General features: G+C 53.2%; 2 protein-coding genes and 1 long non-coding RNA gene across 3 annotated transcripts; 1 reads left to right on the forward strand and 2 right to left on the reverse strand.

The window, feature by feature from the left end:
* Positions 1 to 131: 131 nt before the first annotated feature.
* LOC143825096 (tRNA N(3)-cytidine methyltransferase METTL2-like) lies at positions 132 to 8,893 on the reverse strand. Its single transcript, XM_077313090.1, has 9 exons — positions 8,460 to 8,893; positions 7,451 to 7,542; positions 6,212 to 6,570; positions 5,502 to 5,551; positions 4,746 to 4,806; positions 3,430 to 3,569; positions 1,928 to 2,034; positions 1,481 to 1,546; positions 132 to 1,239 (listed from the first exon to the last, which is right to left on the reverse strand). The coding sequence occupies exons 1-9, from the start codon at positions 8,558 to 8,560 to the stop codon at positions 1,070 to 1,072; spliced, it is 1,146 nt and encodes a 381-aa protein (XP_077169205.1). The 5' UTR covers positions 8,561 to 8,893; the 3' UTR covers positions 132 to 1,069.
* A 1,342-nt stretch (positions 8,894 to 10,235) lies between these two features.
* On the reverse strand, positions 10,236 to 26,929 carry KAT2A (lysine acetyltransferase 2A). The gene is given in 19 exon segments (XM_077313924.1): positions 10,236 to 12,861; positions 13,254 to 13,338; positions 13,722 to 13,785; positions 14,004 to 14,040; positions 14,324 to 14,438; positions 14,689 to 14,832; positions 15,514 to 15,624; positions 16,236 to 16,362; positions 17,450 to 17,658; positions 18,516 to 18,652; positions 19,278 to 19,388; positions 20,485 to 20,591; positions 21,436 to 21,627; positions 22,022 to 22,203; positions 22,971 to 23,060; positions 23,444 to 23,589; positions 24,258 to 24,381; positions 26,628 to 26,899; positions 26,902 to 26,929. Coding segments are annotated over 19 exon segments (2,475 nt in total). The 3' UTR covers positions 10,236 to 12,667.
* LOC143825690 (uncharacterized) lies at positions 12,448 to 15,536 on the forward strand. The gene is made up of 3 exons (XR_013226972.1): positions 12,448 to 12,569; positions 15,024 to 15,195; positions 15,406 to 15,536. It is a non-coding gene; the product is annotated as an uncharacterized LOC143825690 (long non-coding RNA).
* Positions 26,930 to 27,134: the final 205 nt, after the last annotated feature.

Below are 27,134 nucleotides of genomic sequence, written 5' to 3' on the forward strand. Positions count from 1 at the left end.
TGATGAATTCAGGGAATGAAATTATCTACTGCACCGATGAAGATCTTATGGGCCGAAACATTTCCCTTCATACACTCTTGGTAGTCTGTAATTGTTTTGTTTTGCAAACCTGGGCCACACCATGTCTGGACTGTGTTTTAACTTTTGTTTATTCTTTCCTCCTGTTACGCCAATAAAGGCTTTGTTGTTGTTGTACACAAAACCAAAGGAAGTCGGTTCTACAGAACAAAAACATGCATCCCAGAACTGTGTCCTTTGATGTTGGAGAATGTCAGAGAACAAACTCGGGATATTCCACAAACTGCAAAAACGCAAGCCGTTATTTTATAGAACCTTAAAAAAATCCCTCTCTCTCTCTCTCTCTCATGAGGGTCTCATTCCAGAGAGGAAACCACAGAGAGAAGGGGTGGCGGCAGTGCGCCAGCTGGCGGCCGCACGCAGGCGCAGCACTCTGCATCTGCATTTAGCCACCGGCTGGCGTGCTGGCGCCACCCCTCTCTGTGCCACTGGCCGTCTCAGGCTGCAGCCAAACCAAGCTGAAGCGCATGCCCCTAACCCCACCTTCTTCTACATCAGCGGTAGTCAATCTGCGGCCCTCCAGATGTCCATGGATTACAATTCCCATGAGCTCATGGGAATTGTAGTCCATGAACATCTGGAGGGCCGAATTTTGACTACCCCTGTTCTACATGAAGGAAAGGGCTGACCATTCGGAAGGCACTCTTCGCTCCACCTGTGAGCGTCAACAACAGGAGATAGGCTGCCCAATTTGGCCCCAGAAAGAGGCAGCTTTGAGCGATGCTGGTGCCAGAACAAACGCCGCAGTCAGCCTAGAGAATTCAAAGGCAGACCGGCGAATCAGAGGACTCCCCAAAGCACTGTGGGGTTCCAGTGATCCCTCCAGCTTATTCGGAGTCTTAATCGTTCTAAAAAACCCACGCCCCATTTGGATTTTTGCTCCAAGAAAAATGGCGAGGCCTACAAATTCTCTCCCTCGGATGCTGCTAGAACAAGTCTGTGCAGACTCCCCCTGCGCTGTGGGGCACCCTCAGGAGAGGGGGCCGCAGCGCTAAGAGTGGGTCTCCCGGTCTCTCCTCTGCTGGAGGGGCTTGCGGTATTTGCACTGGATCCACACCCTGGACATGGTCACTTGCTTCCCTCTGTTGACCTGGAGTCGGCGATCCACCAGGTTTTGGACTTTCTCCAAGCCGGCTGCGGAGAAGAGCAAATCCAACTCATCTGAAGGAGGGAGGGAAAGAAGGGAAGAAAAGGAGGGGGAAAATTCAGCCTGGCCATCACAGACACCTTTCAAAGATGGCTGCATTTCAACCTCACAGCTGGGAAACTGGCCAAGGACACCCTCTGGCAAGAGAACGGCCCACCCAGAAGTCCCAGCAATTCCTGGCCATCCGCTTTCTTGCTTGAGTCCTTAAGTTCAGTCACCTCCAAGGGGCCAAGAGGCCGCTGGCAGGCGACTTACCTTGCGTGAAGAAATACACCCGGGTGCCGTCTCCTCTCACGTAGAAGTTGTCTGCCAGACATTGACCTAAAACAGAAGGAGGCCGGTTTGGATTAGGGCTCTGCTGATGCCAACAGCAAAGAGCGGCCAGTAGCCAAGACGGCCGATCCGAGACCAAAAAAACCACACCAAGATTGCGTTCATTTGGAAAAGCGGGTTCAATTCTGTGCCGAGGGAGGCTGGCAGGAAGACGGAGGGCTTCTTGTGAAGAAAGTCTAAAGGGTCGGAGGCTTTTCAGTGTGGAAAAGAGGCAACCAATTTATGGTCCCTTCCAGCACCCTCCTAGAATTATTATACTGTCTATAGTTTTAACTTTTCCAAATCGTGAAAGCCAGAAACAACATCTCTTAAGTGCAAAGACAGGTGCAGAGGGAGTGAAGGCGTCCCCACAAAAATGCTGCAGCGCACCTTTCTTGAAGCGGAGCTGGGCCAGGTCGTAGCGGCCGTAATCTCGCAGCAGGATCAGGCCCCCGGGCTTCAGAAGACGGCTGAGCCGGTCGATGACGCTCTGTGTTCTGCGGGGAGGAAGAAATAAGGTTCTCAGCCCCTCCGAGCCTTTCAGTTTACCGTAGCCAAAGGAGCCAAGGAGACATTTTCATGCACATGCGCAAGTCCAGCATAGTTCTCCTTTTTATACTTCTGCAAGTAGCCAAGGAGGGAGGGGAGGGCATCATGGCACAGCACGATGCTGTCAGATCTCAGAAGCTGAGCAGGGTGGGCCCTTGGAAGGGAGCCCACCAAGGAAGGCTCTGCAGAAGGAGAAAATGGCCAATCACCTCTGCTTTAGATTCAAATAGGTCTGAAGTAGCAGAATAAAATCAGAGTCCAGTAGGACCTTTAAGACCAACAAAGATTGATTCAGGGTGTGAGCTTTCGAGTGCAAGCACTCGAAAGCTCACGCCCTGAATCAATCTTTGTCGGTCTTAAAGGTCCTACTGGACTCTGATTTTATTTCACCTCTGCTTTGTACTTGCCTTGAAAATCCCTCTCTGGGCTCACCTTAAGGAAGCTGCAAGTAATGCTTTACACACACACAAGCCGCAATGGGCGAACTCTCACCCCGCTCCCTAATTTCAAGAAGCACAACTTTGTGAGTGCTCTCTTTCACACGCACCGAAAAGAACCCCCCACCCCCGGACACGTTAAAATCAAGAGTCTGTGAAGTGCAATTCTAAAATTGGCACTGTTTCTTTGCACCTGCAAGCAGAGCTGAACAAAAGGGGATTTGTGCAACAAAGCAAGCGCATGGGAGATGTTTGCCAGAGCCTCGGTGTGAAAATGCACCGTTGCATCAGACACGGCACAGGATAAAAAGGTAAAAAAAGTTAAGGTTGGTGGGAAATTGCCGGGGGGGGGGGGAGTATTTGCAAAGTTTTTGTTCTTTTGGGAGGGCAATGTTTCCACACTGCTTCCCAGAACCACAAGAGTTGGAAGGGCCCTACAGGCCATCTATTCCCCCCCTCTGCTCAATGTGGGATCAGGCAAAAGCAACCATGACTTACAGCGGTTAGCTGTGGGAATGGAGCAGCTTTCCAGACCTGGGCCAGAGGAGCTCAGGGATTGCCCTGGGGCCACCTGTGGGCCTGCCTGTTGTTCCTACAAGGCCTAACCCCCTGCCCCCCTCCCCCTGGGGAACATTAGCTTTGTACCATCCCAGCTACAAGTGCTGCAGATTCTGAGACTCTCTCAGGGGGATGTTTGAATTCCTAAGATGGCCAAGTGTTCTGAGCACTGTCAAAACTGGTATCCCAAGCCAGATCGTCCCAGGCTTCACCTGCATCCCCAGCCACAAGCTTTGTGCACGCTCAGAGTGACTCCCCACAGACATGCAGCTCTGCAGGTGTGGCACCCCCCCACACACACACACCAAAGGACGCAAAGAGAAGCAATTCAGAAGAGGCCTGACCTACTTCTCTGGCAGGAGCGCAGAAAGGACAAAGATCAGGACCACCACATTGAGGCTCTCCTCCGGCATGGGAAAAGGCACCCGGTCGTCACAGAGGTCGTGAACGAACGCGAAGCAGCGAGAGGCGTCGTACTCCGGATGGGCCTGTGGGTTGCCACACGATTAGAAGAAGAAGAAGAGCTGGTTCTTAGATGCCACTTTTCTCTACCTGAAAGAGTCTCAAAGCGGCTTACAGTCGCCTTCCCATTCCTCTCCCCACAACAGACACCCTGTGATGTGGGTGAGGCTGAGAGAGCCCTGATCTCACTGCCCAGTCAGAAGTTTTCTCAGTGCCGTGGCAAGCCCAAGGTCACCCAGCTGGTTGCATGTGGGGGAGTGCAGAATCGAACCTGGCATGCCAGATTAGAAGTCCACACTCCTAACCACGACACCAAACTAGCTCTCTTAGCACTCTTTCGACAACATCCTCATTTTACCCCCATCATATCCTTGCAGGGGAGGGAAGGCCAAGACAGAGTGACCTGCCCAGCTCCTGTCCCAAGGAATTCATGGCTCCTACTGGACCTCTCCACCAACCACTTCCCCAAATCTTTAACCACCTGCCCTCCGTTTCAGCACCAGGACGCCTCAAGTCCTACGCCCACATCCAGCCAGGCTTTATTTTATTTACTCCGTTCCTACCCCCTGCTTTCCCCACTGGGGGTGCAAAGTGGCTTTTCCACTTTAGGCTCGCAACAACCCTGTGAGGTAGGTTAGGCTGAGAGTGTGTGGCTGGCCCAAGGTCACCCAGTGAGCTTCCGTGGCAGAGCGGGGATTCGAACCTGGCTCTCCCAGATCCTAGCCCGACATTTGTAAAATGAGCGTCTCCGAGCAGAAGTTAATTCCGTGAAAGGAACAGTCTAAGGCAGGGGTAGTCAAACTGCGGCCCTCCAGATGTCCATGGACTACAATTCCCAGGAGCCCTTGCCAGCATTCACCAGCGAATGCTGGCAAGGGCTCCTGGGAATTGTAGTCCATGGACATCTGGAGGGCCGCAGTTTGACTACCCCTGGTCTAAGGCTACACTAGGGTGCCACAAACACTCCGATCTCCTTGGGGACCTCAAAGCTGCAGTTCCTTCCACTTTACGGTGGAGTGTGGGTGGGACAAAAAGGTCTATTAGGAGGTGTCAGATCCCCCCTCCTCCCAACACACACCCTGCAAAAAACCCAACCAAATGACAACGGCAAAGAGCGAGGACGTTCAGAATTAGGGACGCTTTCCCTGCCTTGCAGCCCCCAAAATGAGCGCACTCTCCGAGGTCTCTTTTTGGCTGGTTACCTTGACCAGGTTCACGGCCCTGCTGGAGAAGTCGCAGCAATACACAAAGAGGTCGGGATCCCTGAAATGAAGCAGAGACAAAAACGTCAGGAGCCCTCGGAGAGCCTTTTGGATGCACGGAGGTTTTGCAGACCTGAAGGAAGTGAGGACAGGCCGTGACCAAAGAGCAACGCCCCCCAATTCAGCCAGGTCTGACCAATCCCACTCCCACTCCCCTGCCCCGCTGTGACCAGGCCTGGCATGCAGGGCCAAGAAAGCCCCTGAGAGCCAGCTGTGCCACGGGATGGGATGGAGATTTTTCGGACGTACCAAACCAGGACAGACCCTGGTGGCCAGAAGGGTGCACAGAGCTGGGGGCTTGTTTTGCTGAGCCAAAAATGGGTGGTGGGACGGGGTGGAGAAGAGACCACATCTGGGGCATGATACCTCAGAGGAAGGAGCCGATACTGGTTTGTCCAGACCAGGAGTGTAACCTTCCAAGGTAGGTAGGGAAACTCCCTTCTCTACTGGCAGACCCCCCAGCTAGCGGGGCCACACGTAGGACATGTGAGACAAAGGGGACTGCACTGATGTCGCCTGTATGCTGCCCTGCTGCAGCCCCCTAACCTCCCCCAGAAGCAAAAGATGCTTCTTCCTCTTCTGGGTATCTGGCCGTGCTCTGCACCCCCTGGGCTCCCACCGTGAACGAGAGGACCCAAGAGGACTCTGGCCCAGAGTCCTTCCCATCAGGATCCAGGGACCGTTCCTCTGACTTACCTGGTGGTTTGGAGGATGGGGAAGACCGTGTTGCCGGCACCGCAGCCCACCTGCCAGGGAAACAAGGAGAGGAGAGGAGAGCTGGTCACCCACTGGTCGGGAAAGAATCCTCTTTGTTACCGAGGATCTCTCTGGGCGGCCTCTTTCGAGTCCTGTGGGGGGTGGCTTGTCATTCAAGTCAGCACTCGATAGGGAAACAAGAAGCCCCCAAAGCAACCCCAGGGATGGGAAGGGCAGAGAACCATAAAGCAAACTTCAGGGAGTTTAAAAGCTGGAAAGATAAACCCCTGAATCAAAAGCGACCGGCTGAGAAGCCATCTTAGCCCGAGGGCCGCTCCGAAGAGGCAGGCTTTCCACCAGATGTCCAGCCACGCCTGCTCCTTCCTCCCCACGGGCCCCCTCCTGCCTTTAGGGGTCAGGCATCACCCCCCAAGAGGCCGGGTTTGCCTCCAGGACTCCCCCTCTGCTGGCTAGCTGGCTATCATGTGAACCTGAGCAGGCAGAAGTTATTCAGGTGATCCTGCTGCAGAGAGAAAGCCCACTTGACGTGACAGGCAGTGAGTCCACAACCCTCACAGCCACGAACCAATGGGTCCTCCTCCACGCCCACAGCCCACGTTCGCTCTTCATGTGAGATCAGCCACATGGGGCGAGCACCAACTGTGCCCCCATCTTGTAAACACCAAAAAGGTTTCCTGCTGCACGGTCACCTCCAGGATCCGGTACGTGGCAGAGGCCCCTGGGAAATCGTCGCCCAGTTTTACAGCCCCCAGGTTCCGCGCTGCTGTTTCCACCGGGGTCTGTGGCTGGCAGCAGCTCAGTTCAGGGTCTGACGGGTGCTCCTCTGCCAAACCTGGCCCGTTGCTACAGCAGCCTGCAGGAGCCGGGGTCTTGGACTGTCGCTCAGCGCCATTGTCCTCCGAGACGGACTTGGCCTCCTGAGCGACGTTCGGGTTCGGGGCCAGCTCGGGGAATTCCGTGAAAAGCCAGTGGCGGTCCTTGAAGAAGCCGCTTTCGTGGGTCTTGTAGAACTCCTCCCAGTAGTGGCTGGCGTTGACTTCGTAGGCCTCTGCAAAGAGGGCAGAACAGGGATAAGCCAATCAGGCCTGAGATCGTGGCCAGCCACGGACGGCCAGCCCAACCTCTCACACAGGGTCCAGCCCTTTAGGAGACCTCGTCTGAAACGTGGAAGGAACGCTCAAAGGTTGCCTTGGCCACCAGGCGTGGGTCCCTGGACATCCAAATTCTGTAGCTGAACCAAGACCCTCGGGCAGAGTTCTGTGAAGCTCTCTCTCCAAGGAAGGAAATGCCGGGGGCACCTGGGACAGCAACTTCCTCTCTTTCACTGGTGCATGGGAAAATGTGAAGACCCCTGACACACAGTACAATCCCGGACAGAACTCCCCCCCCCCTCTAAGGCTGCCAAAGTCCCCTCCAAATAATGCGGCTGCAGCTGCACGTTCAGAGAGGGCTCATAACTAGGACCTTCATTTCTCCTGCCTGTCCAGGAAGAGAAACAGTGTCTCTGAGACCACGGGGTCTCTGGGACCTGCGGAATTGTATTCTTCCGGCCTGCTCTAGCCTTCCCTCCCGGATGCACCCCGGCTCCTTCCCAAGCTGACCCCATGCCGTGGTCTGCAAGGGGAGCTGCGAAGCCCCTCTGCAAGCAACCCCGGCCAGAGAGCTGCATTTCACAGCATTCCCAGGAAGGGGGTCAGGAGCCCCCTGGATCTGCGATAAAGCCAGAGACTGCCGCCTGCCCAGTTAGGAGCCCCCAGACCCAGAAGAGGCGTGCCATGGGTCACAGCAAAACAGCGGCCACAATCCAGCAGGAAGAGAATCGCTCCCTTGTCCTGCTGCTTCCCTCGCAGTTCCCGTGCTGCTCATTTCCTGTGGATCGTGGCCAGGCTGTTGCTGGAGCCGGGCCAGGAGAAGCATCCGGGGGGTACCTTGCTGAGCGGGAGGCACAAGCTGTTTGCTGTTCTCTTGGACCTTCCTTCGCGCAGCCGTTTCCTGCTTCTCCGACCACTCCACATGGTCCCTGCAAGAAGGAAGGGGTTAATCCAGCCCGGTGGACCCCGGAAGGGGCAGCCCTGCGAAGCCACCTGTGGGAGAGCCAGAGGGAGCCCAGCAGTGGCACCGAAAGGCCTAACACCTCTGCTCCCGGCACCAGCGTCTGGCCAAGCGAGTGCTGGCAGACAGGTACATCTGCTGGGAGACATTCGGTCTGCGTTCAAGGTGCTCTGGGGTCCCTTGTGGTCTGGGGGAACCCCCCTCGCCAGAATCTTGGCTGTCCTGAACCAGCTTTGCCGGCGGTTCTCAGGAGGGCGGCCCATCTCAGGCCCAGAAGTAGAGATGTTCAGAAACTGGGCAGGCTAGACCTTGGAACATAGGGTCTTCCAGGCCAAGGTGAGTCCAGCGGGGTGAGGACGGAGCCTACCCAGGAGGGATGCAGGGGGGGGGGCGGGTCTCTGGGCTGCTCTGAAGCAACCAAAGACAGGTGGGCTCCAGGGGCACCTCAGGCCAGCCCCCTTTCCTTCTGGGGAGGGGAGCCTTCCTGCACACAGGTACACCCCTTCTGCTATCCAACACCTGGCGGAAGGTAGAAGTAGGGGAGCTGCCCCCCCCGCCCGCCCCCCCCCCATGCCTTCTTCCCTCCACCAGAGCCAGGATCAGGAATGGGAGTCTTCCATCTTTGGCCAAATGTTCAAGCTGACTCCTTTGACTTCTTGGGGTTCTCGGGGAGAGGGGCGGCCGAGCAATCCAGCCAACTGAAGAAGCGCGCATGGCCAGCAGAGCTCCTGCGCGGGCTTAAGCATCGCCGGTCTTCAGGAGGGGGCCGAGGGGCCCAAGCGGCGTCAATCGCCGGACTCGGTCGGCAGCCTCCCCTGCGCCGGGCACCGTAGGCTTTGCGCCGAGGGGTCCCCACCGAGCCCTCCCTCCATCGGCCCCGCTCACCAGGCGTTGTGCTGGAAGAGGCGCGCCGGGTCGGTCAGGAACCGGCTGCCGAAGGGCGCCCTGCGACGCTCAGCCCCGGACGGGGATCCCGCCGCCTCCATCGCGCGGCACCCCGGCAGCAGCAGCAGCAGCAGCAGGCGGCGGAGGAAGAGGGCGGCCGGCGGATGGGCCGCCCCAAAGGAGGGGCTCGGGGACCCGGGCGGCGCCTGCCAGCCTGCGCCCCGCCTTGCCTTCGCCCGGCATGCTTGCAGAAGCTCCTCCCCGCCAGGCCCGGCCTTTCGCTTCCGGCCTCCGCGGCTGCCCGCCTGGGCCTGTCCCTGACCCTGATCCGAGGCCGGGGAGGAAGAAGGGCGCGCTTTGCCCGGCGGAGTTCGGCCCAAGAGGGAGAAAGGCGCCCACTTGCTCGCCCTTTTCGCGCACAGCCGCCGCCTTGGAGCGCAAACCTTGCGCGATCGCCCTCAAAGACGCCGCAGGTGGAGGCGAAGAGAGCCCCGGAGCTCGGCCCTGGAGAAGATGCGGGATCAGGCCGATGGGCCATCCAGTGCAACCCCTGGGTCAAGCCAGCCGGGCCAGACCTCCAGAAGCCCTCCCACGGCTCCCCCCAAACACGCAGAGCTGTTCAGACGTGGCCTTCCATCCCTATGGTGTGGCTAAGCACCCTCAGGCGCCCCTGCGCCAGAGGTGCCCCCAATTCTCTCCCGAAGCCGTCTGTGCTTGTGGTTGCCACTTCCTGCGGCAGTGAGCTGCGGATTTTTGTAAGGAGATCCACAAGCTCACACTGGAATTCTTTTAGAACCCTTGCATGCGTGCCAGCTGATCCGGGGATTTGTCAGTTTTTCCTTTGGTCATCATTCCCTGCCATCTTTTCGCGATCCTTTTACCCCCTTGGTCTTCCAAGCACCCAGCTGGCCTCCCGGGCTGGTTTTTAGCTCCCGACGCATTTTTAAAAATTGTTATTGTCGGTCTTTATGTTTTTTTGCAACATGTTCCTCATTGTCCCTGTCTGATCAGGGGCTTGCATTTTACTTGCCAAAGACTGGGCTCCCTTTTATTTACCGCTCTCGGACTAGCCATCCACCGCTTAAAACGGCCTTTTTCAACCTTTTGACTGCAGAGGAACCCCTGAAATATTTTCCAGGCTTCAAGGAACCCCAGAAGTGGGGGATATGCCCCTTCAGAGAATTGCGTGCCGAAATAAAATGCAGGAACCAGCCAGTAAGTTGATCGATCACTTACTGTTTTGCCATAGTGGAGAAAGAGATCTGGCCTGTAGAGACAGGGGAAGTGAGCTCCGGTGATGTCCAGTAATGTTAGTGGGCATCTGAACTTCTGGGAAAGGCCCCTGGGGACCTCTTGCAAAACTCCAGGCTTTTCTGGAACCCTGGTTAAGAATCCCTGGCTTAAATGAATCCTCCTTACCTTCTACTGCTTCTATTATTTTGTTCGCTAAACATGCAGACCTTTTTTTAAATACCTATTTGTACCTTCAGATTTAGTAAAAGGCAGCCTCAGCTGTTGATGCATGATGTTCAGTAGTTAAGGAGTTCACTTTCTTGCAAAACACAATTAAATGAGCTGCGCTAGCTGGAAAATGTGAGTTCTTTTGGGTAATGATGTGTCTTTTCTGTACTTTAGCCTTGCAATGAATGGCAAGTAAGTGTACTAAATAAGATCTACGCTTTCCCCAAAGCTGCTAAAACATTTAAAACAAATTGCTAAGCAACAACACATACGTTTTCGCACGTGATAAAACAAAAGAGAAAGCCACAATTCTTGTTTTTTTTAATTGCAGGTATGTCCTTTTATTTTCGTTCCCCTTCAAATGTTAAAAAAATGGAATGGCAATCTTACGGAAAGGCCCAAAATGGCAGAGTGAGGCTCTGCAATTGTATAGATTAAGCACACAAAATGTGGTGGTGGTCATAAGGCAACAGTCACTTAAGAAAAGGCAGCGGGAACATCACCGAAATGCTTCCCTCCTCACCGTTTCCCTGTTACAAAGTTCCCGGGAGGCACACGGAGGAAATCTCCCTCTTGTAAGGAAGGGGGAATGAGAGAATGGGGTCTGGGCAGCAGTGAAGGGCTGGCCCAAAGGGGAATTGGAAGGGTTGAACCTTTTCCCACCACGACTGTGACCAAAGGATTCTACTTCCATGCATATTGAAAGATGCCTGGATTGCACCTGGAGGTGGCATTCTGGACCAAACCTACACAACGGACACTCGCAGCCAGGCAAAAAGTTGTGGCCAGTCAAAGCTGGAGCAAAGAGGAATTTTATGCCAATTATTGGCAACCAGATCAGCAGCCCCTGGCCTCCCTGTCGGTTCTCTCTCTCTTTCTTCCACCTCCCACTTCCTGGAAGGCCTCCGTGGAATCAAATGGCAAGAAGGGAGGGAGGGAAAAGCGACCTGAAGGAGGAAGTGAACCCCCCCCCCCACACTTCCTTTCTGGTTTCAGGCAGTGTTGAAGAACGGAAAAGCAGGGGTCAGCTAATACACCACCTTGGAACAGCCCACCAAGAAGAGGGCTGGCCATCCAGCAATTTTCCTAATTTACTCTCCCATGATACTCTGATATATATATCAGGGGTGGCCAAACTGTGGCTCTCCAGATGTCCACGGACTACAATTCCCTGGTAAGGGCTCATGGGAATTGTAGTCCGTGGACATCTGGAGAGCCACAGTTTGGCCACCCCTGAGATACATCTCCTGATGCTTTTAACCCCGGCATACAGCGATAGCCACAGATAAAGGAACTGGTTAACCCTCATTTCAGATTTTCCCCACAATGTGGCAAAAATATTCACCGCTACGAAAACTACCCAAGAGAGGCACGCTCAATAATCGACCACAAGTTCTTGGACTGTGCGTGGATTTCTGGTTAAAGAGCCCAACCCGGTTGTCCCTCTATGAAACCAGACCACTGGCCTGCAGAGGGGGGGGGGGACCCTCGTTTGTGTGGGGAGAAATGCTGCCGCTGATGCGCTCCAACGAGCCCTGAAGGGTCCCCGGCTCATTTTGGCACGCGAGGGCAAGCGTCCCAAGTGCAAGGGACAGCCGTCAGATTCGGTCACGCGGTGCAGAAGGGGCGGCAAGTTCAATAAACGCACGGCGAGGAAGGGGAAAGGGCGGGAATGACTGGGAAGTTGGGACAACGGGGGGCTGAGGAAGGCCTCAGGCAGGTCTATGATGAGGGTCGCCTCCATGTGAACCATGAGGAGGGCAACCTCATAAAAGATGACTCTGGAGTGTCCGGGGTCACCCTCTCAGGATACTTCCCTTCAGAGACGGGAGGTCTGAGCGAAGCGGTGCAAACCTTAACCTTCCACCAGCAAGGAAGCGGCCACCCCTGTCCCAGGTTCAGTGAAGAACAGTAGCTGGCAACCAGACAGGCTGGATGTGAAGGATGAGAGCCTCATGGGCCCTTCCATTCGTCCTCCTCTGCTCACTTGCCTGCCCCCTGAGGCCTGGATCCCGAGGCCCAAAAGGTTCCTTCTCTTTGCAGGCAGAGCAGCAGTGAGGCGGCCACCCAGGGGGACCATAACCAGGGCCAGATTTTCTACCCAGCTGGACCCAACTGAGGAGAAACTCCCTCCCTGTGGGCAAGCCCCCTCCAGCCGTGGCTCCCTTTGAGAACTCTTTATGTCTACATTCACACGTCGAGAGGAAACGGGTGAAACTGGAAAAGGGGAGGACGGAGTGTGGGCCCGCAAAATTCCCCCCCGAGCTGGGAAGTAGGGAACGGGGGGGGGGGAGAGATCACGAGTGGGACAACAAAGGAGCAACGAGGACCACGGCGGGAGCTTTTCCGCTCCCAAACACCAACGCAAGGATTCCGAATCTCCCAAAGTCCTCCCCGTTGACGCTCTTCTGGAAAGGAAGACCCGATGGACGGAACGATAAGGCTCAGCAATCGACACGGCTGAAGGGGCGCAAACCCAGTCTGACGGAGGGTCGAGGTCGTCTGTGTCCCCGGCCCCCTCTCCGAGTCACATCGGGGGAAAAGCCCCCTCACGTCCAGCTGCCCACATCTGGATTTGTGCGTGAGACGCGGTGGAAGGCAGCGAGGAAGAAGTCCGGCCGTTAGCGAGCCGGAAGAGTTTTCGAGACGGTGGGTGGGCCGGAGGTGGAATTCCCACACGGGAGGGGAGGGGTGTGTGTGTGTGTGTGTGTGGCAGTGGGAGTGTGAGGGGTGAGGTCTGGAGCCTGTTACTTGTCGATGAGCCCCCCTTCTTTGAGCTTGAAGTAGAAGAACTTCTCCAGGGTGTTGGCACACTTACAGTAGTCGCTCTCGGGCGGGTTGTATTCCCGGCAGTTGGTGATGATGCGCTGCAAGTCGGCGATGAAGAGCTTCTTCGTGACGTAATAGCGGTTCTTCAAGCGCTCCGTCATCGTCTTGAGGTCTGCGGAAGGAGGAGAGAGCCCAACAGTTCGGAATGGGGGGTGGGGGGAGAGGAAGAGCGGCATTTAGGGAACTAGAGAAAGAGGAAACGTATCATTGCTGCTTTTCTCATCTGAGTGGTTTCCGCACAGCAACCGGGGAGTGTGATTTCCCCATTGCCGCGGTGCTAAATATGCATGCAGGCTAAGTCTATCAATGGCTCCATAGCCAGAGGCACTAAGCCTCTGCATCCCAGAACTAGGAGGCAACATCAGGGGAAGTCCATGGCCTCCTGAGCTCTAGTATTGGCCCTTCAGAGGGTCCAGTGTAAGACCAGATGCAGGGTTACATGGACCATTGGCCTGATCCAGCAGGGCTCTTGTGTGGTACCGAGGGCGAAATCCATCCACTTACCAATGGGGAAACGGATGATCTCATAGTAATCGGGAGCCTCAGACTTCTTTACCGGTTCCATGAATGGCCAGGCGCTGGGGTGGGTCTAACGGGGGAGAGAAAGGCAACATTACCACCTAGTGAAGTCACCACTGCCCTCCAAAGGGGCCAAGCAAAACATCACATGGTTATGCAGAGTTTCGGAGGGCACAGCTGCTGAACTTTTCCTGTGACTGGATTTAAAGGATGCTTCTGGCAGAGCGCTTGCCTTAAAAAGAAAAGGGACAGGACAGGACACAACCACGACGCATCTCAGTAAGCTTGTGGATCAAATGCAAGATGCCGGCTTTAGAAGAGTTGATTTTTATACCCTGCTTTTCACTCGAAGTGGCTTACAACTGCCTTCCCTTCTCTCGCCACAAGAGACACCCTACGAGGTAGGCGGGGGACGAGAGAGCTCCGACAGAACAAGCCAGAGAGTCAAGTCACCTTGATTTGGGCAAGGAGATTTTTCAAAGTGGTGTACAGCTGGTCTGGGTCTTTGAGCTCCTTCCTGAAAGACAGAGAATCCAAGTCAGTCCCTCAGAAAGGCCCGCCTGCTTACGCCCCTCATCTCTACCAATGGCGATCCTTCTTGGATGCATTGCCCTACCTGCCTATTTAAAACTTCAGGAACTACTCCACCCCCCATATCAGGGTTGCACATGTATATTTCCCCAAGGGAAGAATGCAGAAATTGGCAAGAAACCGAGAAGCAGGCGAATGGCTTACCCTTTCTCCTTTCCCATCGGCTTCCAACCCGTCTCCCCTGGAAGACAGGAAAGATCACATTATTCAACAGCCCAGCCAAGCAGTGGTCAGAGGGTCAGGCGAGGAGTGGGGAGGCCAGATCTCCACTGGAGGCATGGAACTCACAGGGTGACCCTTGGGCAGTGCTTTTTTCAACAGGGCCTACCTCACAGGGTCGATGTGGGGAACAAAAGAGGAGTGGAGAGCCATAAAGACATAAATATATAAACTGCCCTGAACTCGCTGCAGACATTCCTGCACATGGAGGACCCACGAAAGACCCCACCCCCTTCAGGACTCACGGATGCCTGGAATGCTTTCGACTGGGATGTGTCGGACGCCCTCCTTGAAGCACGTGAGGCCAGGGTAGACCTTGCGGATCTGGGCTTGCTTCCGTTCTATCAACTTCTTGATAATCTGCAAGGATTTGCAACAGAGGAGTGATGGGTGTGCCTCGGGTTGTCTCTTCCCAGCACGTCCCCCTGCAGGATCAAGGCCAGGCAGGGTGGGGAGAGGGTCGGACATGGCAGGTCTTTTTAGGACCTCCGAGACCTGGGTTCGAATCCCCGCTCTCCCACGGAACCTTTCTGGGTGACCTTGGGCCAGTCGTACACACTCCCCGATTGGGGACAAACGGAGGACAACCCTACAGCCCCTCCTCCCTCACCTCCTTCTGCTTCTTGATGATATGGGAGAGCTCCGTGTAGGGGATCCGAGGGTTCAGCTCGCATTCCATCAAGGTGGCCCCCTCGTAGTCCTTGATGTAGCCCAAGTACCGGCTCTTGGGGACTTTAATGTCTTTGGAGAAGCCCTGCAATCAGAGGAGGAGGGGGGGGGGGGAGAAGGCTTGACCAATAACCATTTCTAGAAGTCACACATAAGAAGACGAAACGGGGTCCTTGGCCACTGTGTGACACAGAGCGTGGAACAACAAGTACCCAAGTCAAGGCAGGACACCCAAAGAATAATTAACCATCTCTGAATGTCTCTTGCCCCCTGCAGGGTCACCATAAATCAGCTGTGACTTTACAGTCCTTTCCACCACCACCAAGCACACGCCCAGAGTAATTCACCTGTGGAATTCACCGCCACAAGAGGTGGTGGTGGCTACAAGCATAGACAGCTTCAAGAGGGGATTAGAGAAACATTCGGAGCTGTGGCTGTTGGAGACAAGGTATAGATGGACCGCTATGTCTGGGGCAGTGGTGCTCTGAAGGGGAGCACGGGGGGGGGGGGGGGCTTCTGGAGTCTTTGCCTTGCTGGTGGACCTCCAGGTGGCCCCTGGGTTTTGGCCACTGTGTGACACAGAGTGTTGGACTGCAATGGGCCACTGGCCAGATCCAACATGGCTTCTCTGCTGTTCATATTTTTTCTTATGGCTCAGCACCCCCGGCCTGCTCTTTGTTATTGAGAAACTCTCCTGCGTACACGTGCCCCCTTGCAAGACACCCGAGATGTTTCTGTCCCCGAGCGCTGCGCATCGGGGAGGTACCTGCTTCTTGAAGTAGCCAATGGCGTACTCGTCCGCATAGGTGAGGAAGTAGAGGATGCTGTGCTTGATGTGGTACTCCTTCAGGTGATTCATCAGGTGGGTTCCGTAGCCCTGGAAGGAGAGGAGGGAAGCACGAGGCACAATTCAAATCTTCAGCCATTCTGGCCAGGGCCACACGATGGCTGAAACCAGGATACCAACGTGCGTCTCTCCAAAAGCTGCTATCGATGTATACGGCATGCAGGTTATGTCCTTGAAAAGTTCATGGTGTGTGTGTACAGATTTCGGGTACAAGAAAGGATCCTGAATGTCCAACTTCGTGGGGACTCAAAAGCATAGATTACAGATTGGTTAAATAAACAGATGGATCTGGGGCAATGGCAGAAGTTACACACTTAAGACACAACAAATCAACATTGGAATTCAGAAGAAAACGGAGCCCGTTTTTGACTATATTGAACAGCAGAAACCATCTCTGCCCTGAACGTCTCTTGCCTTGAAATCCTTCTGGGGGTAACTATAAGTTAGCTGTAACTTGATTGGGGAGGGAGGGGGGAGATTCCCAGTAGCCCCTGACCCCTCCTGCTTGCAACCTCTGGAGTATTCAGGCCGCGGCATCTCCCCACTGAGATTAGAGCTTTCTCCCATTCCCCCAACTTGGCTAGTATCCCCCAGTCCTCGCACCCAGTCTGTTTCACGTCGCGTCTCAGGCAAGACTTTACCTTGACTTGCTCGTTGGACGTCACCGCACAGAAGACGATCTCCGTGAAGCCCTGGGTGGGGAACATCCGGAAGCAGATGCCCCCGATCACGCGGCCGTCCTTGATCAGGGCCAGAGTTTTGTGCTTGCTGTCCGGAAGGAAAAAGGAAGGGAATTCATGGATCGGGAGTTAGAAGAGAGAAATTATGGCCATGCCTCCCCTTTTCCCCAAAGGAGCAAAATGTAGGCTCATTTCTGGCCATGCACAAAAACCACGGTTCATTTCTAATTATGGTTTGCTTGCAAAACTGGGATTCGGCACATGGTCACTGAGATCCTGCTTTGCCTTGAGAAAACTTTGCCTTAGGATCACAGGCCATCTAGTCCCGCCCCCTGCTTAAAGCAGGATCAGCGTAAAGCAACGGGGGGTCAAACTGTAGCTTTCCAGATGAGCTATTATGTGGGAGCAGCGGGATATAAATGTTAATAAAATTAAAAAAAATGTTTGTGGACTACAGTTCCCATGAGCCCCTGTGTCATTCCTTGTCTGTCTCCAGACTGCTACTCCTATTTCCTGTTTCTTCTCAAGAGGCCACAGTTCTCTCTCTCTCTCTCTCAGCTAGAAACACAGTTAGCAACTATCTCTGCCTCTCCTCTCCACTTTCTTTTCTCTGCTCTTTAATCAGGTTGTGCAACCTTGCTGTGTCATTTGCTCTACCAATACGATGTGGGCCCCTTATCCCACGGAGGCCCACCCTGCAGGTCACCTAATTTTAAATTTTTATTTTATTATTTGATGGTTTATTACCTGCCACTCCCAGACGAGCCGGCTCATGGTGGGTTATGAGTAACATCCCCACAGTAAAAGCATAAAAGCCCCAACCCTTAAAACATCAGCAGCAGCAAATCAAACCCCCCTGCTCCACCCCCCACCCCCCTGCTGCCCATAACTCAGCAGACCACTCCCCCAGCCTGTTCCTTGGGGGGGATAAACGGGAAGTTAGCTAGCTGTTCCAGCCGTAACGTGTAGAGGCCCGTGGTTCTTAATCAGGGGTAGTCAAACTGCGGCCCTCCAGATGTCCATGGACTACAAATCCCATGAGCCCCTGCCAGCGAATGCTGGCAGGGGCTCATGGGAATTGTAGTCCATGCACATCTGGAGGGCCGCAGTTTGACTACCCCTGATCTCCACCATGCCGATCCCTTCTGACCCAGAAAGTGCCACCCCAAACTTACGGGTCGAAGACCAAGCGGGTGATGTACTCCTTGGGCATCCGTGGCAGCTGGTGAGAAAAGACATTCTGCAGGCCCACCAGCCACATGTGGATCTTCTTGTTGGACTTCTGAGAGAGGGAGTTGCCGATGACGTGGAACTCGATGATGCCACGGCGCTCCTCCAGGCGAGCCGTCTCGTCCCGGGCTGCATTCGCGGAGAGCAGGCTGGTCTGGGGCGAAGGAAAAACATGGGGGGGGGGGGGATTCAGTACTGGATACGGCAGGCAAGGGTTCGAGGGGGAGAAGGAGCTGGAGCTTCGTTAGCAATTGGAAGCCGCTTTGTAGTAAAAAGCAGGGTATAAAACCCAACTCCTCTTCTTCTTTCCTACAAGCAGGTAAGGAAGCTGATATAACTCCCAGAATCCTTTGCTTCTAATTTCTCTCAGCACATAATTTTTTTTTGTGCCCAGCCAGGGGGTTTTCAACCTCCTCTTCGCCATCTAGGGCTTGCGTTGCTAGCCAAGTAAGCTGTGCCAATTTGGGGGAAATATTTGGTTGATTTGTGTTCACAGGAGCTGGGGGAAAAAAGACACTGCTTTTCTCTGGAACACCTTGGCCCAGGAAAGTTCCTTTCTGCTGCGGGCTTTCCAGAGCCTGATAGAAATGATCTGGACTCCGGACAGAAGAAGAAGTAGAAGAAGAGGAAGAGTTGGTTTTTAAACCTCACTTTTCACTACCCAAAGGAGTCTCAAAGCAGCTGACAATCGCCTTCCTTTCCTCTCCCCACATCAGACACTCTGTGAGGGGGGTGGGGCTCGGAGAGCTCTGACAGAACTGCTCTGTAAGAACAGCTCTAATGGAACTGCGACCAACCCAACGTTACCCAGCTGACCGTATACAGAGGAGCGGGGCATCAAACCCGGCTCTTCACCACCCCGCCAAGACTAAGCCTTGGATCCAGGGGTCATTTCCAGTGACCCTGCTGTCAACAATTTCCAAAAGAAGCCTATCTGGCATGCTGGGGAACAGGCGTCAGGCAGTCTCTAAAGCTGGCAGAGTGGGGGGAACAGTGAATCTATTTGCACACCTCTGGCCCCAGCATGGCCGCCGGATCCGTGATGGTCAGCATCACTTCATTGACGAGCTCCATGGGGATGTCGCCCAGCACCCGGATCCGCTTGGCATCCTCGATGGTCAAGCTCTCGGGCAGCTTCCTCTTCTCCCCTGGGCAGGAAAGACGTCAGCGACGGAGCAAGGACACGGCATTCATTCATTTATTCGGTTTTTTAAAAGCCGCCCCTCACCCCTCACTGTAGTTTTTAGGCTGTCTATTGGGCGCCCCTGTTTCACTGCACTGCTTATTCAGGGCTTTCTTGGACAAAATGTACATTCAGAAAGCATCTTGGATCCATATATAGAGTTTTAAAAATCAAATAAATATCTGTGCATGCCAACTGGCTTTGAAGACAGATTCACGTGAGTAGCTGTGTCAAATCGAGACAACTAAGTTTGAGTCCAAGGGCCCCTTGAAGACCAACAAAGTTGAATTCTGGGTATAAACTTTTGTGTGCCTGCACACTACTTCCTCTGCAGCGTATCTGAAGACGTGTGCATAAGCATAGGTTTATATCTAGGATTGGCTTTGAAGTTCAGGATCATACTAAAGACACACTAAAGGAATGCTTAGAATGATTTCCTAAGGATCAGTGAAAATAACACATTTATCTACCCAGAGCGTTTCTATCTTGCCTTCCCTCTGAAGAGCCCAGGGAAGCCTCTCTGGCCCCTTCCAACTCTATGGCTCAGTGTTTCCAAGAGCCACCTTTCTCCTCTTCCTTGCTGACATTACCTGGCACCGATTCCAAGGAGCCGCCTTCCAGGCTGATGGACGCCAACGAGGAGCTGCAGCTCAGGGACTTATTGAAGAGGGGCGTGCTGGCTGCAGGGACCGTGCTGATGGCTGGGTGGGGGGGAAAGCAGAACAGCAGCAGTCAGGAACTGGTGGCAGAATCCCCTTGGGAAAGGACTGTGTGTGTCCCAGAACAAGTCTAAGGTCACCCCCTTCCCACCAAGTCCACTGACTTTCACTGCCACAGCTCCCGTTCAGGAGCACAAATCGGGGAGCGGGTGAGACGCACCGGGCCAAATGCTCCCCCGTGTAGGTGCAGGAAGAGGTGGGGCAACCTGTCACGATTTAAACTCCAGCCTGCAGCCCGGCTTGAAACCTCCAGTGCGTAAACGGTTCCAAGAGAGCACAGGGGGTTATAGCGGGGTTGCTGCAACAGCCTAGATTGCAGAACCTGAAGCAATTTTGGTTTCTGGTTGAGGCTGGGGAGGAAGAGCTGTCCCGGGGAATCTACGAACTGGAGGTCCCTCCCAGCAGATGATCTATTTGGTTGTACCAGAGCACGGATGCAGGATATATGATCCACTGACTGGTGTAGGGGAGGCCTGGGGCTCTGCCATCTGATGGAAATTTTAGATTGTTTTAGTATTTTACTGGGAATTAATTGAAGAGGCTTCTATGGCAATTGTTGTATTTTATTCTATCTTGATGTAAGCCTCCCCGGGCCGATGATGTCAGGAGGCGCAGGGTATAAATTAAAATATAAATAAATAAATAAATAAATAACAATGTTTCACAGCAACCTTTGTTTTACGCATGAAGCCCAACAGACTGGACCTCTTAGATGTGTTCCACTTTGTTCTAATTCAAGCCAACTTCCCCCGAATGCAAGACACTCTCACCTTTGGGGAAAGCGCTTTACATCAGAGAAAAGGGCCACTGCTGAAGAAATGGGCCCACAGAATCCAGCCCGCTGCTAAAGAAACAGGTCTACAGGATCCAACCCGCTGCTCTTGAACATTTAGATCCTTCTCAGATCCTTGCATGAGTGACATTTTCTCTCCTTCTTTATTCAACCAGAATGGCTCTGGTTGATGTTTCCTTAGCAGCCGAGTGTACTTTTGAAGTTAGCTGGCCCAGCCGCCTATTCATGTACCTGTACCTGTGCTCAACAAGCAGTCTGGATAGCGGCCAAACCGAATGAGCCTACCTGGCCGGGGAACAAGCGGGGCTCCCTCCGCGGCAGGCATCGTGAAGTCGGCCTCCCAGATTGGAGAGCTCTCGCCGTAGATTTCTTCCTCCAGCATCGACAGAAACCTGGACAAGGAGGAATCCGGAAACAGAGGAATCAGCCGGGCTGGATGGAGATAAGGTCGCTGGGGTGTCACCCACCACCCCCACACTGCACTTGTGCAGGACATGGAGACAAACGATTGTAACACACCTTTAAACGGGTTTAAATAGATTACAGAACGTAGATACAAAGCAGTAAAAATTAGAAAGGGAAACAACACAGGGGCCACAAACTACAGCTCTGGACCCTTTGGAAAAGCGTCCTTCTGAAAAATTCAGCTTTATTATAGCCTTACTTATTCACTTGTATAAAAATGCCATCCTAAATAGCAGCAGAAGCAGCAGAAGAGGAAGGAGTTGGTTTATCTGTAGTTTTTGTATAGATTATTTATTCATTAGATTAGATTTATAGGCCCCCACTCATGGACCAGCCGGCTCGTGGCAGCTAACAACAAAATTGAAAATACATAAAATACAGTGCAAACAGTACAGCCACACTAAAACATAATCACCACCCCCATAAACCTCCACCCCCTGTGACTGCCATCTTCCCAAGGTAGGTGCTAGGAGTTGCTGTTGTTGTTATTAGAGGAGGGGTCAAGATCTCCCTTGCTTTCTAGTTGGAAGCAGCACAGCTCATTACACCCTTCTAAATAGACTAAACTAACTAACTTGGGATGCTGTAACTTGGCCGAGGATGGTCCGGTTTTGGAGCGCAGGCTTCCTCAGAAGTAAATCCCAGGTTATTCAGCGGTAAAAGAGTCCTGAGGATGGCAGCCTCTAGCTCCCAAGTAAGGCCGATTTGCAACTCCAGGCCCGGCCCGAGGCCTCCCTTTCCTGACGTGGCACGTCATGGAGCCAGGCTTACTTGGGGAAATGCGTGAGGATCAGGGTCCGCTTCTCCGGGACCAGCTTGTCCTTCTCCACCCGGAACTTCTCCAGCAGCTGCCGGCGAGTGACGGTGAACGTGGACTTGAGCAGGTTGCGCCCAAAGACGTGGGTGGTTTCGTACCGAGGGAGGCTGTCGCAGCTCTGGGGGACGTGGCAGTAGCACAGCCACCTGGAGCAGGAAAGGAATGTGGCAGGAAAAGCGGTGAGAGTTCCAGAAAGACAGCAGTTGACATGCAGCTGTCCTATAGATGTGCTGAACAGCCAGGGGTGGCAAGCAGGGAAAAAAATACACCAGGTGCCTCCCCAGACCCACACACTGCTTTGCCTGCTGCAAAGGAAAGAACCAATATGTGGGAAAGCAAAGAAGTCCTCCAGAACAGAGCTCTACAGCAGGGGTAGTCAAACTGCGGCCCTCCAGATGTTCATGGACTACAATTCCCACGAGCCCCTGCCAGCAAATGCTGGCAGGGGCTCGTGGGGATTGTAGTCCATGGAGATCTGGAGGGCTGCAGTTTGACTCCCCCTGCTTTACAGCCTCCCTCCCCCCCCCCCCCCCGGCTCACCGAGTGTAGTTGACCTTGTAAGTCGCCACGTCGTCGTTCTGGGAGCGCTGGCGGAACTGGGACGGCGTCTCCAGCTTCCAGTAGTTCAGGCACAGAAGGAACATCTTGGAGAGCTCAAACATGGTCTGCCGCTCCTTGGTGGGCAGGTGGCTGAACTTGTACTGCACAAAGTTCAAGACCCCCTGCGGGGAGGAAGGGGAAGGGTGAGAGCGGGCCTGCAAGCGGCCCCTTGCTTGGTCACCCACGGTGAGTAAAAATTGTGCCCAGCTGACCACACGAGAAACTTAAAGGGACAGAAGCTCTTTTAAGGCTACCCAGGCAGGCGGTGGGCTTTTATTTTTGCTTTTTTTGTTGTTGTTGGGGAGTGGGGCAGACCTGGTCCAGTTCTAGAACGCAGCCTCGAAACGGGGCTCCCTTTTGACGCCTACTCCCTATGGCCTGTGCCTCCACCCAGCCTTCAAGTTACAGCTCCAAGGATGGAAAAGAGGCCACCGGCACTGCTCCTGCTCCCCGTTCCTTCCTTGTGGAGACAGAAAAGGTGAGAGTGCAGAGCAAACGTCCTTCCGTGTTTCTTCCCTCAGGTGGCTAGCTGCCCAGGGAGGGAGAAACAGATGCAGCAGTCCAGTCATCCCACCAAGAGCTTCCTCCTCTCCAGAATGGATCCAGCCCACTTTAGCCCAGTTCTCTTTTTTACAGACCCCTCCCACATGGCTCATTCCGCCAGGTTGGAGCCAAAGCTGAAAAGGCCCTGGCTGTGGTTGAGGCCAGGCACATGGTTTTGGGGCTAGGGACTACCACTAGATTGGCGTCAGAAGACCTAAGTGTGGACTTATCAGGAGAGGCAGTCCCTCAAACTACCCCTTTTGCTCTCACTGTCTGTCAGAAGTGATGTGCTGTTTAAACTGACAGAGCATTTGGTCGTCCCAGCATCTCACTTCCGCCATCTTACCTGTTCGATGTTTGGCTTTTCAAAGGGGGGGCTCCCAAGGGAGCCTTCCACCACCGGCCGGCTCATCTGTAGGATGCATTTCCGCAGGAGCTGTGAAGGGGAAAACACAGACCGGACCTTAAAAACATACGGTGGCCTTTGTTGAATTGGGCCCAGTTGAGACTCTCGGGGTCAAGGGGCTGCCCACTTTGTGTTTGGAGAAGCTTCCATTTTGGCCACACTGTTTCCCCACCAGGACAGCTGAAGGTCATAGAATCACAGAATCATAGAGTTGGAAGGGACCTCCTGGGTCATCTAGTCCAACCTGCACTATGCAGGACACTCACATCCCAATCGCTCATCCACTGTAACCTGCCACTGCGTTGAACCTTCACAGAATCAGCCTCCCCATGAGATGGCTATTGAGCCTCTGCTTAAAAGCATGGGAGAGGATACTCCGCAACACTCTCTCTTCCCCCCACCTTAGAGCTCACCTTGAACAGGTAAAAGTAAACTTGCTTGGTGTCTGTGTCCTCTTCCTTGTGCACTGACATGAAAAGGTTCTCCACATCCACCACCATCCCCAGGAGCCGGTTGATCTCCTCCTCAGAGACGTTCTCCAGGTGAGACACATGGTCAGCTGGAGGCACGCAAAAGGTAGGCCGGGTTATGCGCTGAAGCCAATTGGGCCCCTTTGAATGGGCTCATCACCCACCCCCGTAGGTTATTGAGAAGGGGGGGTTGTCTGGAGCAGGGGTAGTCAACCTGTGGTCCTCCAGATGTTTATTAACTACAATTCCCATGAGCCCCTGCCAGCAAACGCTGGCAGGGGCTCATGGGAATTGTAGTTCATGAACATCTGGAGGACCACAGGTTGACTACCCCTGGTCTGGAGTACACACATTCAAAGGGGAAGGGCACACATGAGTTGCCTTCTGCTGAGCCAAATGTCTGGTGAGCTCTATTCACGGTAAGTTGGAACAGAATGTGAGACGCAGAGTCCATCCACATTCTCAATTTCCCTCTTTGTATGTCACTTCCTGTTGCCGAGGGCGGGTAGGTGTTCTTATTCAACACCCACCCTCCCCTACCAGAACTTACAAGCAAGGAAAATGAGAATGCAAAAAAGTCCACGGCCAGGCAGGAAGTACATCTGAGCTCCTTGGGGATATCTACATTGTACTTCCTGCCAATGAAAAAACAGAGTATCCTTTTTTACCATGAAAAGCTCTCCCTCCTGCCAAGCCAGGAAGTGCCTTCCTAAGCCAGGGAAGAAAGCAATGCAGGAAGAGGCTTCCTAGGGCTTACCGAGCGTGTGCCCGCAGCTACGGCAGGGCTCGCTCAGGTTGGTGACCGTCTGCTGCAGATCCATCCGGGGGGCTGTAGGAGGATTTGGGTTCTTCCAACCATTACACTTGCAGGAATCATTTGCCTGGAAGAAACGGGGAAAAGAGAGACTGAGATGATACTGTGGGAAATTTATGGGGAAAGTAAGACCCCGCTAAAGTTGCACTACATACCTAGTGCATTATGTACACTTCAATGTGCAGCTGTGCCATTCTGATGGGAAAATCTTTAAGATTTTGCCACAATAAAATGCAACGGAAATCTGTTACGGAAGTAATCACTGACTGGCAAAATTTAAAGAACATGGAGACACAGGTGTAAATGTCCAGGAGGCCAGGCATGAGTTGCACACTTTGTTCCTGAGCCATATTCCACACAGTACGGCCACAGGCAGCAAGGAGAATGCTCCAGCATTACAGCGCGATATTGCCATGATTTTTTTAAAAACCAGCAGTTTTGTCTCATCAAGATCTTTAATTGTGCCCGGCCTCTTGGATGTTTTCCCCACGGCTGCTGCATAAGATGTTTTCACAACAACAAGCTGGAGAAAGGAGTTCTGCCTTCTGATGTGGTGGAAACCCAGCAATTTGGTTCAGATTTACTCTACCAAACACAAACCGTGGGGCTGGTGGAGATGCATGGGTTACAACTCCCCCATGAATAGCTCGAGGTGTGCTGTTGCGATGCCACTGCACAGGCGCAGCCGAGAAAAGTACGCCGTAGCATAGTGAATCTCACTGCACTTGCCTGTTTGACTTCTTGCACATTAAACAGCTCACGTGAAGTAAGCAGAATGATTTCTGGCCCCCTTGCCAAGAAGGGCCTCAAAATGTCTCGTCTTCTTTGCTCATCCATACACCTCTATGTTAAACTCACGTTGCATAAAATTATGCATCTTTAAAATGTACTTCTTGTAAAGTTTTATAACCCAGTAGCCAGGTGACTTTTACTTGCCAGGTAAGTGACAACAAGCCTGCCTTACAGCACCATCCTATGCCTTTCCAAAACCACCGAAAACAAGAAGCTTAGAAGGGTGCTTCTTTCTTTAAAAAACCACACCTTGTATTTATTTTATTTATAGAAAAGAGCAAAAGTCTAGTAGAACCTTGGATTAACAACATTTGTGGCAGGAGATGAGCTTTTGTGAGTGACTGCTCATTTCTATCTGAATGAGTGTGCATGCACACGAAAGCTTCCAGCCAGAATAAAGCTTTGCTGGTCTTAAAGGTGCCTCAACGTTTGTTCTGCTCCTCACTTCTGTGTTATTTATAGTCCACCTTCCTCACTGAGACTTAAGGCAGATCACGTAGACTAAGTATAATACAATCAAGAGGATGGGGCATCCCATAAACAGTGCAATAGGGTGTGTGGCATGAAGAAATCTGAAAGCAAGCAAAAATCTGAAGCAGAGTTGAAACAAAGCTTCATAGATTTCTGTTTTAATTTCATTTTTCTTGCTGAATCTTAAACATGCATATCAAGCCCTGATTATTATTATTATTATTATTAATGAAAGTAATGCTTTAAACATGATTGGACCAGACAACTGACAATGTTTTTTGACTAGGCCCATGCCCTTCAGCCAAATGCATCACTGCCAGGGGAATACAAGGCTACAGAAGTCAGCTGACACACCCAGGAAACTGACACTAAGCGTCAGTTATTAGCTTCCCTTTATTTACCCACACATACACACACGCCTTTGCAACTAACAATAACAACTAACCCACGAATACACTGTAAACACCCAAACAAAATCAGACAAAATGCATTTAAAATGTTACTTAGCTACTCATCTTGAAAAATCACTGGAAACTTAAATTAAAATCTCATCTATGCTCTTAGCTCCCACAGCAATTTGTCACAGTGACTCCTGTCAATTACTTTAAAAGATCTGGCCATGCATGCCTCTCCTTTAAATGGTTGGTGCACCTGTTGAGGGGGGGTCAGGAGGGGCAGCTATTCAAAGCTACTCGGCTTCCCTGTGTTCACTGACCTGTTCTTAACTCAAAATAGGCATGTTTATGTTATGTCTTCAATAAGAGGAAGGGATAACAAGTCAGCAGAAGACGAGATCCCAGGTTTTGTCCACGGATCTCAGCTACAAAGGACAGGAAAGACCTCTTTACCCTCAAATTTGGGAGTACGGCTTATTAATAACGTGCATCACATTCGCATTTCAAAATAAATAAGCACTGCTGGGTGAACTGCTTGCAAGGGGGGCTTCCTGGTCTGAAGCATCTTTTTATTGTCCGAGAAGATGCAGCAATGGCTGGACCAAGCCGCCAGGAGCGAGTCTCGCGCTCTTTTGTCCCCTACGGGGCCCCGTACCTTGCACGCCGAGAATACCCCCAGCTTCTCCAGCTTCTTTGCCCGCGGGAAGCTCCGCGCATGCGCCTTGCGCTGGCTCGCGCGTTGTTGCTGGCTCAGTCCCGGGCGAACAGGATCGCTGCTGCCGCTGCTCCCTCCCGCCCCGCCTCCCGCCGCTGCCGGCGGGGCTGAGGCCGCAGCCACGGTGACGGCAGAGGGAGCGCTAGTCTGAGGGGTCCGGGCAGCTTGTGTCGAGATCTCCGACTCCGCCATGATGCCCGGGACCCTCCGGACGGCGTGGGCGCGTGGACGCCACTGCGCATGCCCGAAGGCGGGGGCTTCGGAACGCCGAGCGAGAGAGCCCTGCGGCGCATGCTCCCTGCTTCCAGACGAATTCTGGGAGATGTAGTTTCACAGGCACGGCCCACAAATGAGGATGCTTAGGAAAAGGAGTCCTCTTGCATAGGCAAGCGATTAGGAGAGAAGGCTTTTTAACCTGTCCTTTCTTTAAATGCTAAGGAGTAGGTG

The sequence above is a fragment of the Paroedura picta genome, chromosome 16, assembly GCF_049243985.1.
Source record: "Paroedura picta isolate Pp20150507F chromosome 16, Ppicta_v3.0, whole genome shotgun sequence".
In the NCBI taxonomy this organism is placed as follows: domain Eukaryota; kingdom Metazoa; phylum Chordata; class Lepidosauria; order Squamata; family Gekkonidae; genus Paroedura; species Paroedura picta.